This window comes from Scardinius erythrophthalmus (genome assembly GCF_964197995.2).
Source record: "Scardinius erythrophthalmus genome assembly, chromosome: 2".
Lineage (NCBI taxonomy): Eukaryota > Metazoa > Chordata > Actinopteri > Cypriniformes > Leuciscidae > Scardinius > Scardinius erythrophthalmus.
The window spans coordinates 24,302,106-24,317,031 of NC_138222.1; the positions used below are offsets into that span (position 1 = coordinate 24,302,106).

The window sequence follows — 14,926 nt, forward strand, 5'->3', positions numbered from 1 at the left end:
ATATGCATTTCATTTTTCTGAGCAGTGTGCAGTGACCGTTAAAGCTCTGGGCTCACTGCATTGCGTGGAGGTGGTTTTCAGCTTTGGCATCGACAGGTCTTTCTCTTTCTCTCCCAAATGTGAAAAACACTGCAAACAGAGCATCTTCTTAAAGAGACATGCTTGTTGGTGACAGTTGCTATGGGCACTACCATCTCACATGTCATTTACAGTTACCATCTCTCCCACTGCATTGCTCTTTTGCCTGTTCTGCCACCTCGTACACTCCCCACCCCTTCCTCTCTTCCTCCTTATGTCCATTCACTCCCCTCTTCATGCACACACACTTTACTTGTTCCAACACTTTTCAGGTCAGTATGATCTGGTGTTCAGACATCTTGTCTATGAAGCTAACAAGTGCTAGAGGAGATGAACTGGTGAAATACTGCAGGCAGAAGAATTCATTCCAGCTAATTGGATGGTGTCTGATCATCTGGTGAAACTAGCTCTGCTCTGCTATTATGGTATGACTACTGTAAAATTGTTATGATGACAAAAGAGACTTATGGAAATCTGAAATATGGCCATTTTGGCCACCGAAAGAACAGAGTTACTAAGTCAACTACATAAAAATAATACAAATAAAAAGTGCTTCAGTAACTGCTTGAATGTTAAAGGGGGGGGGGGGGGGGGTGAAATGCTCATTTGCACTCAATCTCCTGTTAATCTTGAGTACCTATAGAGTAGTATTGCATCCTTCATATCTCCAAAAAGTCTTTAGTTTTATTATATTTATAAAAGAAAGATAGGCTGTACCGAGTCTTTCCGGAAAAAAACGAGCGGCTGGAGGCGGGCCGTGTGGGCGGAGCTAAAGCTGTGCTAACGCGCCGAGCTAACAACACACAGAGACATTTGAAGCAGTTTTACTCACCGCCCGGTTCCAACGCACGACCGCGAACCTTTATCATTGTGACTGCTCGATCCTTAGCCATTAGACGATCTGCAAATCCGTCGATCTGGGCTTTGTTTATAAAACAATCATCGTCGAAATGCAGGGAACAAACAGTCTTGCACAACCTCCCTTGATGCTCTAGAAAAACAAACTCCATCCATTGGTCCCTTAACGCTGGGTTCTTTGGGAATATGTGCAGGGTTGTCTTGCCCTGGCAACCAAAAACACACTTCTTTGGTGACATTGACTTCCCTAAAGCCGAGCATAGCGCTTTGATGGGCGTACTGCTTTCGCTCTCTTGCTCTGGTTTACGGTTGCGCGCGCGCCCGCGTCCTTCCGTGAGAAGTGCCCTTAGGACCCGTATAAGGAAATTCCGCTACATCTGACGTCACACATGCCCATACTCGAAAAAAACTTTCCGAAACTTGTGACAAACCGGAAGGAGCATTTTTGGAACAGAAATACTCCTTCAAACGTACAATTTAATTTTTGAAACTTTGTCCATGTTTAGCATGGAAATCCAACTCTTTAACAGTGTAAAAAACTCAGTATGCATGAAATAGCATTTCACCCCCCCTTTAAATATCAGCAGTATTTAAACAATACAATTGTAAAAACTCTGTCCCAAGAGGGGACAACTGGCATTATGATGTGCGTGTAACAGCGTGCTAATCTTGATCATTTCAAGAGATTCATGACACTGAAATATGACAGCTGACTGAGAGTTTAGGCTATTACGCAAAATGCGATGGGGTACTTAATAAACAGGCATGACTGCAATACTAACAACAACAACAGTGACTAATAAATTATCTGAGTCACCAAGCCCTTGTTTTAAACAGTATCAACATACTGAGAGGAACTTAAAGGGGGGGGGGGGGGGTACAATGGTGTTTCATGTATTCAGAGTTGTTTACACTGTTAAAGAGATGGATTCTCATGCTAAACATGGGCAAAGTTTAAAAAATATATTTTGGACGAATAACGGAGAATTTCTGTGCCGAAAATCTTACTTCCGGGTTGGTACAAGTTTCGGCTGGTATTTTTCGATCGTGGATCTAATGACGTAGATGAGAGTGGAACTCCTTATATGAGCATTTCTCCCGGAAAAGCTCGCCCGCGCACACGTCTACCAGAGGAGAGCGAGACCGCGCACATCAACGCGCTTCAACAGGAAATCATCGGCGCCAGCGCTGCATAGGATTTGTTCAAGAATGTCTCCAAAAAAGTGTGTTTTTGGATGTGAGGGAAAGCTTACCGTGTTCAGCTTTCCAAAGAACCCAGTATTACAGGAACAGTGGATGCAGTTTATTTTTCCGGGGCAGCAACGGAGTGTAGGAAGTGCGGTTGTGTGTTCTGGCCATTTCAGTGACGAATGTTTTATTAACAAGGCCCAGGTCGACGCTGGATTTGCAAATCGTTTGCTATTAAAACGTGAAGCGGTCCCAGTGATAAAAGACCCCAGTCATGTAAGTACAATTGGATCAGATTTCTGTATTTTGCTGGAAATCAAGCACTACCGCTTGACTCTATAGCTCCGCCTCCAGGACCTCGGCTTTTTCCGGAGAGAATCGGAAAGCTGTATTTTTCTTTAATAAATATAATAAAACTAAACACTTTTTGGAGATATTAAAGATGCACTACTACTCTATAGGTACTCAAGATTAACATGAGATTAGGTGAAACTGTGCCTCTTATGTACCCTTTAAAGATGCTCAAATACTGTTCCACATATCACAATTCAAATATGTTCTGATTGGCTTTGATCTTGTGACCTTACACATATTTTTGCTTTTGGCATGGACAAACACACCTCTTTAATGTACCCTATTTTCTGTCCTCCAGGCCTGATTATTAGTCAACAGTCTTTCTAAAAAATCCCTTTCCTCTGAAATATCTCTATGCGCTTGACTACTGTTGGTTTAGACTGTGTTAGATCTCTATAAAAAGGTGCCTTCATGTCTTAGGAACCTCTGATCCCTTGAGCTTCTGTGGATTTTTGAAACAGCGACACTGTCAAAGGCCTCATCTGATACAAAAGAAGTTTTTAGAAGTCAGGGAGCCTTAAAGCCTAAATGTGTTCTCAGCTGACACATACAGGTTAACATAAAATCATTGCATTCAACACAAAATTCATGAGATAAAACAAGGCATTTGTAAAAGGTGAAATCTCTTTTCCAACATTTCAACATACAGCAACCCTACCTTAACGTTTGACCAAAGAGGTCTTGCAATACCTGGAGAAAGCTATTCGTTAGCATTCCCATTCAGACACGACTACTTTTGAATGGTCATCAATGAAAATAACATTTGTTTGTGCATTTACCACATGACAAATCAGGTACCAAGATAACAAGCCAACCTTGCATGCGACTCTCAGGAGTGCTATTCAACACCTAAAGGATCAATATTGCACCTACCTTAACACCACGAACTCTGAACTCGGTTAACGCTCTGTGCATTTTGGTTGCGGCGGAGGGGAGGTCTTTGCCACTGGCTATGACTTTAACCAGCAGTGAGTCATAGTGAGGGGAGATGATGGCCCCCGGAAACGCAGATGCACTGTCTAGACGAATACCCATACCCTCTCCACTGCGAAACACCTGTTGAATGATGGAAGAGAAAGAGGGATGATATGAGTGCAAGTAAAACAATACAGTTACGGAACACAGTGTTGACACATGGACTGCGGAAAGCATTTTGAATAGGTCAGGCCGGAAATTAAATAATAGCAACACCTTCCAATGTCTAGTTTTTGCAAATACATTAATAACTAAGCACATTTTAGTTAGAATTCTACTTTTTTTTTTTTTATTCAATTCAAAATAACTGATTTTAATATATTTTAAAATGTACTTTATTCCTGTGATGGCAAATCTGAATTTTCAGCAGCCATTACTCCACTCTGCAGTGTCACATTCAAATTATTGATATATTTTTCTTCAGGATTATTTGATGAACAGAAAGTTCAAAAGAACAGCATTTGTCTATTTACTGTCACTTCTTATCAATTTAATGTGTCCTTGCTGAATAAAAGTACAAAAAAAAAACTCTTAAAAAAAAATAAACTTTTAAACGGTAATGTATATTCTACCGTCTGGTTTACTATGGGGGAAGACAATCCCATCAAATGTAAATAAATCAAGTGTAGCGTCAGTTCTGGCAGGTCACGTTAGTCAAACTCGCATCAGCTGACTCTCAGATGATCCACGTCTACCTATAGGAATACGATGCCTATCACTGTATTCATATATAAGCTCCTTTAGTATTATGACAACAGCTATAGTGTTTCTCAGGTGCCAATTCCCTCCTCCATCCCCAGCTCCTCCTCTAGTCAGTCAGGATTTGGCATTCTGATTCCCCCTGAATCAGACTAAAATTCTCTAATTATGTTGTACATTAAAATTAATTAATGCTATCTGCAATACATTCATGCTGGTTCTGTTCTGTTTACCCTATTGCTGCTCTCCCTTCTCTTATCCTATAGGCTGTATGGATGCGCAGGGAGTTCTCACCCAGAACAGAACCATACTGCCAATCCAAACTGTATGCTAACTGTCAATCGTATTTGACGATAGTGGTCCTGACAGAACTTATTTTACCTTTAATTAATCAGAAAAATTAGTGCTGAATTTCTTGTATTCACAATAGTCATCTTTCTTTTTTTCTTTCTTTTTTTTTTAATTGCTTGGTGGAAAATGTTTTTAATAAAGAAAAGCAAAGCAAAAACAAAAATAACTGTATTTTTATAATAATATTTGTAAATTAGTTGTCGGAAAAATATGATACATTTATATATATTTTTAATTATGTCTGTAATAAATGCAGTCTATAACATTTAGGTATGTTTAATTAAAAAATATAGCCTGGTTAAAACCAGACCATTCTAAGTAGTAACTGAGTTATGGTCTGGCAAAGCTCCTTTAATAACTCATTTCCAAAGGGACGTCACCAACGGACGTCGCTCAAATGCCTCTGGGCACAATTGGATAGACCTAAAACTCCTAAAACCAATCAGAGATCGTCATGTGTAAAGCCATATGCTGCGTCCCAATTCGCCTGTTACACTCTATTTTTTTACAGTCTATGGTTACACTACGCCATATGTACTCTTTTTGTGAAGAAAATGTATTTACTTTTGAATGTGTAGCAAAAAAAGTAGCCAACTTTGGGACATACTACTTCGTCATCTTTATCGGACGGATCTGTCGCGTGCATCCCGTCACGCAAACTGCCCTGTCAATCATCTTGTCACAGTTAAAATCCTCTATTAAATCTAATTTAATTTCCTACCGTTTCGGAGAGAAATGTAGTAACACGTTCATCTGCCAGTGGGTCTTTCATGGAGACTGTCCTCATGTGTTTGCAATTTGAATATAATAATGCATTTAAAAGTTGGTGCGCTTCACCAACGGACGTCGGAGTGGACGTCGCTCAAATGCCTCTGGGCGCGATAGGCTAGACCTAAAACCAATCAGAGCGATCGTCATGTGTAAAGCCCGCCTCAACGTTTCTGATTGGTGCCTTGATTTCTCGGCATGGGGAAATGGACTTGAATGAGCTCTTTGTCAGACTTACTTGCAGAGCAAATCTAAATTTGCCGGAAGTTGTCTGGGTTTTCCCAGGCTATAAAAAATACTCAAAACAATTGGAATTTTCTCTTCCTTCAACTCACAGGTAACTGTCATAATCAAGCTGGTCTGGTGGCGAGCAGGATTTGTTTCCTCTCACATTAAACCACACCCACAGTATATGACACATGCTTGACTCCTTGCCTTACTAATCAGTGAGATTTGACACTTCCAGTTGTGGGAGGAGTTGACATGGAGCCGTCAAGTTGGACACTTACAGTGATGCTCACACTGTGTTTACTTTCTTTATTGAAGACTAAGAGGATTAGATTTAATATGTGTCAAATAAACAGACGTTTGAATTTTACATGTAGCGACTAGAAAGACTGTTCAGTGAAAAGATTATGTGCTGCTTAACAGTGCTTGTATGTACAAGAAGAAAGTTTAATATTAGCTTATATTATTTAAAGGTCCCATTGCATGGATTATTTTATTATTTTAGAATGTTTCCTGGGGTGCCCTTATAATGTTAGTATGTTTTTTAGATCAAAAGTTTTTATAATTTAGAAATAAAAGGCATATTTCCTAGCCTGATTTTAGCCTCTGATTTGAACGCTCTGTTTGAAGGGGCGTGTCTGCTGTGAGACTTCAGTGTAAACGCCCACTGCTGTGATTGGCTGGCATGCTTGCATATGAAATATTTCGCATTAACGTTACATGTGGTGGAACTCTCTCGAAAACTTTTACTATGGGGGGGGGGGAGGGGGGTATGAGTACTGTCACGTGTCAGTGTTTGTTTGTATTTTCATAAGTTGCATGTCTTCCTTTGTTCTGTTTTCCCGCCACTCCTCTGTTTCCTTGGTAACCCTCATTAGTTCATCTGTCACACCTGTTTACCTTGTAGTCTTGTCAGCTGCGTCTCGATTTCCTGATCTGTTTCCCCATGTATTTAAGCCCTGTGTTTTGCTCTCGTTCATCGTCCGATCTTCGTCCTATTAAGTGTGTGTGAACCTTCTACCTGTCTGTACCTGTTTGAATTATGTTGTTAGTAAAAGTTTGTATTAGAACTTTTGATTCTCCTTCTGCCTAAAATAACATTAATATTACATGATTAATGTTATTTTGTATCATGTTTCAGTCTGTGTTATGTTGTCGTCATTGAGTCTGGCCAATCGTGAAATGGGCTCTACGGCCTTACCACACACTCGGACATAAACCGCCTCAGCTTCAATTAAAGAAACACTTTAATAAAGTGATAAAATAAAAAATTAAAGCTTTAATGTTTGCATTCTTAATTTCATTCTTAATCAGTGTGCCTGCATTATTTATGCAGTAATCAGCCTGCTGTGGCCCATATTAGTACAACATAATCACATTACATAACCAACTATGCCAATTCTTGCTGAGGTCATTCTCTCCTCATATAAAGTGCTCTTATCAGACAAACATTTGTGATCAAAAACTATTTAAAAAAAGTCACAAAATCCAGGAATGATTATTAAAATGCTGATTTTACTTGATGTAATGCTGAACAGACATGTCTGAATTGTATTTTTTGTTAGTTATTTGTATCACTTGTTTTGACACTGTAAACTAGCTGAAAAATAAGCAGTAAATCAATAATATTGATTTACGTTCACTTTTAAAATAAGCTTGAATGTATGAAATTATTCAATTATGTCTAAACCTGTGAAAATGATCAGATTAACACCAGTGATTAAGAAACTGTTTAACAATGTTTATTTCTTTTAACACCGTTAGCACTTATCTAATTTGTCATTGGACTATTTCACTCAGTTCTGTGTAATTATTCAACACTGATGAGAACGTCTAGAAGAGCACCGGCGCAGGTGTCTTGGTTGAAACAAGTGATGTCCGGTTCATGAACAAATCGTTCTTTTGAACCGGTTCTTTTTAGTGAATCGGTCGAACCAGTACACTAAATCGGACTGAATCGTTCTATCGCTGATCCACAAGTTACTAAAGTTACTCACTTTCGGACTGACAGTCCCTGACAGTCCCTCCGACTCTAAATAAGTATATTTTACTCCAGTAAATCCAACAGTTCACTGAACTGGGACATGTTGTGCTGAGAGAACTCATGAGCACAAGCAGCTGACACTGAGCATGCGTGTATTACCGAGCGTACAGGTAGAGCGGTTCTCGGATCACCAGTACAGAACCGAGAACTGTTTATTTCGGACGTGTTTGACATACTGAGAACCAGATGAGCTGAACATGCGTGCACTTTTTCCCAAAAAGGGACGAAATGAATGTTTCTTAAGTATTTTGTTGAACATCAATAAGTGTAACAAAATAAAACATATCACATAATTACTGTCTTTTCACTGTATTATTTTAAAGATTGGAAACACAATGAATGGACTGTAAAACTAAACATTTATTATTATACTAGAACATTATTTTCAGGAACAGCTAATTTAATTTCTAAGTAAGTTGAAGTAAATTCTTGCCAAGGTTTTAAGGCTGCAAAGTAAATGTTTAAAATGTGTTAATCAAAACATAACGTTAAATGCATCGACTTCTTCGACGTTTTGTAGACTGTAGCCTATAGTAAGGTTTCAGCAGTTCTGAAATCACCAGTACAGAACCGAGAACTGTTTCTTTCGGACATGTTCGATACGGAGAACCGATGAGCTGGAGATACTGCGCATGCGTGATAGCACCGTCTCTGAACCGAATTTTCTTTCGGCCAACTGCATGCTGTGCTGATACTTGAGCACGGGTGAACCGAGAACTTCGGTGAAATGTAAGTTTATTTAATAACAAATAAAATAAAATTGATGAAGACCAGTTTATTCCCTTTAGATCTTTAAGACATAAATAATATAAGTGGTCTAAATGTGAAATCACGTACATACAGTATATCTTCTGTGGAAGTATCAGGACCAAAAAATGTTCCTCCAATCATTGCACTCAGTCCGATAACAATAAACAAATTTAATAGTGATAAAACTGAAGTTCTTCCAGTAGACACAAAGTTTAATCTGGCAAAATCTGATGTTTCTCTGTGACTATTGACCAGTCAATAGTTTTTCCAACTTCACAGGCAAAAAAGTCTGGGTGTCGTTCCTGATAGCACCTTAACCTTTGAAAATTAAATTAATAATATAATTCATCCAATTTTCATTTGAGAAACAAACTACTACTGCTCTGAGTAGCACTGCTACTCTTGTACATGCCCTGGTTACGTCACATATAGATTATTGTAACTCTCATCTCTTTGGTCTTCCTTCTAAAACCTTACATAAACTGCAGCTGGTCCAGAATTCAGTGGCACACATTCTATCTAGAATAATTTCTCCTGTTCTTTTCCACTTGCATTGGCTTCTGTTAAATATCTAATTGATTCTTGCTTGAAGTCTTGCTTCTTACCTACAAGGCTCTAATCTTCTTCAAATCTATACTCCTGCACGTAACCTAAGATCCTCTTCATCAATCTTTTTAGCCCAACCGCATATTCGTTTGAGAAGTCCAGGGCTTTTAGTTATGCTACCACAGGACATCTGTAACACTACAGCCTTTTATACAGCCTTATTACAAAACTCATTTATTGAAACATTTATTTAAATTTAATTTATGATTGCTGATATGTTGAATAAAAGTATCTTATTTACCTTATATACCTTAGTATCTTAATGTATAGTTTGCTTTTAATGTATATTATTTCTGTTGTTGTAATATTGATGTTTTTAGGAAGATTTGTAAGGTGACCTTGAGTGTCATGTAAGGGGCCTATAAATAAAATGAAAGAATGAAAGCGCAGTCATCTTTTACAGTTCCCCCGAATCAAAATAATGAGCTTATTCTGCTTTCACAACATGGCATAACCATAATTTCGAGATGGTAACCCGTAAGTTCAACCCGGAGCTGTTCATGTCCTCAGACTCGGATTTATGAGTTTCTATTTCAACACTATCAACGCCAAAATGATCTGGAGCAGTCATGTGGTCAGCAATCTATAAGTTGTTTACATTCATTATTATTGTAATGTTATGTGCTTTGAGACATGAGGTAATTTAACGCCGTCTCTCATATCGTGACGCTTTGCAGACTCTGCTCTGGCTGTGCGTGTTTATGTCTTTTGGAGGAGCCGTGGCTTTTGAGACGGTCTGAAGGGAGGGTGGGATCTCATGCTTTAAAAGCTAACTTGCTATTGTTAGCCTCTCCAAAATTGTCTACCCTACTTTTAATTATGGTCGGCGGTAAATTCTTAAGAAAGGTGGTCAAGATGGGCCAACTATGCCAATACTGAATATGAGAACAAAATAGCTTTAAAGGGTATTTTATTGAATTTTGATTGATTTGACATCCATTATCACATCATGTTTTCTCTGAATAAAATACATAGTGATAGCACAGACTATGTGACTATTTCACAGTCTACAAGACCCAATTTCAGTAATTCAATAACTCAATTTGAACAAAATGTGTAGAGTCAAAAATACCTCTAAACATGCTAATATCACATTCATATAGTGAGTAAATTTGCTGTTTTATTTTAATTATGGAAGATTTGTATTCAGCAAAACAGCTAGACACCACAGAAGGAGTTAAATGCTGGTGTCTCGAGAAACCAGCATTCATGGCATAATACGCTTAAATAACTGTAAGTTGGGCCACAACAGCCAAACAAAAACAAGTAAATACGTAAGGGATAATCCACGGCTAGCCATGCATTAAAGGATTTTAATGCACGACGTAGAGGCGAAGAACCACCCGACGCGAAGCGGAGGTTATTTGCCAAGTTAAAAATAAGTTAAAGCTGTAACTGATGTTTACAGTGTATATTTTTAACAGACGTGTAAAAATGACGGTTATTTCTTAAGTTAAGGCTCGTCAGTTCTTGCACTCCGTCCGCTTTAAATAAAGTAGAGCCATCAGATTGCTTTTATTTGAATGAATTCACATTTATTTAAATTCATTATTAAAAGAGAGAGACAGAGAACTGAAGGAGAAGGAACAGAGAGAGAGAGAGAGAGAGAGAGAGAGAGAGAGAGAGAGAGAGAGAGAGATGCGTGCGCGAGGTACCTGTGTGCGTCGATCTCTTCTTTAAAGTCTAGCAGCTACAGTCCCCTCGTTGCTTAAGCATATAGCTAACTTAATGATTCTTTAATGGATTTATTACAATTATTTATGAATGACAGGCAACACTGATACAAATTAAACGATATTCAAAAATCATCCATTTAGCCTACCTAAACGTTTTCATATGCGTCTCTCACTCTGCTTGCAAGTGTATCTGTGTTACTATGGTTACCAATGTAGCGGATTAATTTCGAACTGTAATCAAACTGACTGGAACTACCTGTGCATTAAACGGTTTTACTGCACACCTTCCAGCCAATCAGAATTGAGTATTTAAACAGCCCATGGTATAACTTTCAATACCTGTCTTGCCTTTATGTGTTATGCACAAATATTCTCTTATAAGAGTTTTCTACACAAACTGCCAAACCTCTATTTTTTCTCCATGTAGAAAACAAAAAAATCTATACAGGAGAGCAGACAAGCAGAGGGTCTATTTCCAATCACACCTTAATCAGGATATCATAAAGGCTTAATGATTAGACTGTATTGATCACCCAAGATTCAGGTACCCTGATACCCTTAAGCCAATTAGTGATGTCTAAAATCGCTTCTCAGGAGTCAGTTCCTTTATAATCAAAAGCAGCTCAGCGAGAGCAGGAAAACTGACCATCATAGAGAATCGTACCTTTCACATGAGTCACATGGAGTCAGTTACATTCATTATTACATTACAGCAACCCAGCAATTTTCACCTCTCTTTCTTTCTTTACTCCCCTTCCACCCCTCCACATCACAATCCACAATCCTCCACATCATTAAAATTTTCTGTCATTCCTTTTCTGTTGAAGTTTTTCTCCTGTCTTTGTCCTCAGAGGATGCCAAATCTAATTTTCTGACAGTCTGCTACTGGTTTAATGGCAATTACATTTTCACACACACATACACACAGGTACAGGCACAGTTGCCAAACATTTTAATTTCTGAAAAATTTAAAGAACACCATTGATAATACAGATTATTTCAAATACGCACACAATAAAACTACTGTATATTTAGTTGTGGTTGCTAAGGCACATATATTTAGTACTTCCTATATTACAATATTCATATTTAGGGTTAGGGGCTCTTTCATTATTTTGGCTAGTAAGTAACCACCCAGCAGCTCTCAGGAACATAGCAACCTCATAGTGCCATGCTAGAAAACACCATAGATGGAACACAACATAATGTTTTGCATGGACATGTTCCACTCAAATCTAAAAATCTAGTTTCTGAATATTAGCTTTGATTTTCTTTCTAACCCCAGTACACACACTTGGATGAAATGTTAAATGTCTAATTAGCAGTTATTTATCTTTCAGTGTGTTGGCAGAGAAACTCTACCTTTGCATAACCTGCAAATTAGGCAAAGTATGATACTGATACAATTGTGCCTATACACATTCAAATTAATAGAAAAGCTTGTCCAAGCAATTTCAATTAAAAAAACGATATCCGTAAACAGCAGTCATCAGGACCCATGCAGAATGGAAAAGGGGACAATATTACCACAATAGTCATTTTAAAGAATAGATGCTGTGGAAGTTGTGAATACAGGTGCTGTGGTGATAAATGCCAATTTCCTTCATCACAGTTGCAGAGTTTTGTGGATTTTCTCAAATGATAGTGGTCCCTACAGGGTCCCTGGAAATTTATGATTTGCGTCCTCAGATTGTGTCCATGTGCATTTCGGATTATTCTGGTATCGTTCTTTTTTACAGGGGTCAGACATATGAAGAAAAAAAAAGGTCTAAGAGGAGGTAAAGACATTAAAGTTTTCCAGAAAAATATTTATATAAAAAGGAGAGGGAAAAATGAAAACCATGTAAAACCTTGTTGACTCGATTCAGATCAGATAATTCATGGTACTTTAAATTCTAGTCCATATGTTTACTGAGATATGAACAAATATTACAGTTCAGTCAATTCACACAAATTATGGTTTTATGTCCTCTTGTAGAAACTCATGAACCAAATTTGAAGATTTAACTACAAGTGTTATTTATTTAAAAAAAAAAAAAAAAATCTCTCTTTTTCTGCATTTCACCTCTACTCTAGCTTTGTTTACCAATCTAGTTTATATTTTTAACTTGGCATTGTGTATTATGAATGTTGCTGACACTTAGGACAAATTGCTTATGATGTTCGTCATTTGTAAGTGACTTTTGATAAACTAAATGTAAATGATGATGATCCATTGATAGGTTGCATAATTTAAATTTGATTTGCTATTGTCAGGCATTTTAGCTGATTTGTGATTTAGCTCATTAATAATATATGTATATGTCAAAGAAAATTATCGGCAAATTTCAACTTCTATAATCAAACAGTTCCCAAGTTATTTGTAAGTTAAGATGTAGCGTCCATGGTGTAGCGTCCAAAGGGCTAGGACAAGATCGAAAAGACGTTGTTTGTTTTTCTCTGCAGAAGTGGAAATACATAAAACCATTTGATTAAGGGAACCCTGAAGGATTACGACTTTATTAAAGTTTATAGACTATATATACTTAGATGGTTCACTCATGTTAATTTTAATAGGGAGAATGTACAACGTGCAAAATCCCTCCTTTTAAATAAAAGAGCCAATCGGCAGTTGCGCTACAAATAGTCCTTATCTGTCAGTTTGACTGAATGAGCTGTAAAATTTCTATTTTCAGATGTCAGAAGAATAACATAACACTTGGTATTTTAGTAATGCGCATGTGCATGACGTCATCGGTTTCAGATATTTTCGCGTTTGTTGTTTACACTGAGACCGTTTTCCCAAAACCCCAAAACGCCGTTGTCAATAAATGGCAAATACGCAAACGTTTTGTTTTTAGTTGGAAACGGTGTCGTGTAAACAGCCCCTTAATGTGACATGGTGTAACAAGAATATATATGGCAAGAGCTAATTTCAGTCGATGAATTATTTTCCTCCTGCATTATGTTCTTTTTTCCTTTGTATTCCGCTGTAACAGTATGAGAAAAGGCAACTTACAGTATACTATATCCCTTAAATAATTCAATGGAATACTAAGAATCTCCCCAAATCCTCACGTCTCTTTTCAGGTTTGTTTTCACATGGATGCTTTCAAATGCTTTCATTTCTAATCCCTATTAGCAGCGTTTACTGGAATGTTTGGCACTAAAAAAGGTGGCTACACTTTATTTTAATGAGTTCCTGTTACAGTGTACTTATACATTTAAGTACTGAGTAATAGTAAACGACTACATGTACTAGGGTTAGTGTAGGATTAGGGTTTGGTTTAGGGTTAGTTGCATGTAATTATGCCTAATTTATAGTTGTAGTATAAATACAATAATTTTTGTCTGTGAAAATGACACAAAACAAATACTATTACTATGTTCGAGTTAATGAACATTTTTGATTAAGGCAACATATGTTACAAAATATATACAAAATATAGTGATATTTAACATGATCATAATGTTGCTGCAGAAATAATCTAGCTTTGGGGGCTATTCATGGTCTGTTGTAGTAATTTGTTAATGCTTTTACACTTTTAACGTTCGGGGGTTGAAGGGTGAAAGGTGAGTAGAATAATGCCATCTCATTGTACAAAAATGCTCATTATTGTGTTCATAGAACACTTTTAACGTTCGGGGGTTGAAGGGTGAGTAGAATAATGCCATCTCATTGTACCCAGTTTTTAAAAATGCTCATTATTGTGTTCATGATCTCTACAGTTTAACTAACTAAAGTTACTCCCATAAATCGTGCAAAGCCTCATGAAAAGTCGATGTCATGTTTTATTGTTGATATTGCTGAAATATGTTATTCAAATATGATTTTGAGAGTTCAGTATTTCCCCATTTAAGTAAGTAGGAGTTGGTCTTGCATGACTGAAATAGCTGCTGAGGCATTGCATATATGGCCGCTGTGTGAACTGACTTTCCTTGAAACTGACTTTTGTTGTGGTGCAATTCCTGAGATGAGTGAAAACATTTGCTTTATCTAGCATCACCTAAAATCAGAAGGATACGAGAGTAGCGGCAATATATGGGATCATCCGATCAAGTTTGGAGGCTCTGAATGATGGTCTCATAGGCACAAACTGTTTTAAAGCATAAAATTAATGAAGACCAACATCGGAACAAACATATCAGGGGTCCAGCGGCAACACTATGTGAACCACAACAAAGAGTGAAACTTCCAGAAGATTAAAACTCACAAAAAAAGGAAACAAAACAGAGAAAAAGAAAATAGATCATTACATTTGGCATTTAACTAAAACCATATAAAGTGTGTGCGTGTGTGTCTTGACGAGCTAATAGGAGAAAACAGTACTAATGGGAGGAAGGATCTTTGAAAAAATATTACATATACTCC

At 37.5% G+C, this 14,926-nt stretch overlaps 1 protein-coding gene across 1 annotated transcript in view; it reads right to left on the bottom strand.

The window, feature by feature from the left end:
* Positions 1–14,926, bottom strand: part of pcxb (pyruvate carboxylase b) — a 249,787-nt gene that overhangs the window by 132,647 nt on the left and 102,214 nt on the right. Inside the window, exon 10 of the mRNA XM_081348433.1 lies at positions 3,352–3,534. Coding sequence (XP_081204559.1) covers positions 3,352–3,534 — 183 coding nt within the window. The remainder of the gene's footprint in view (positions 1–3,351; positions 3,535–14,926) is intronic.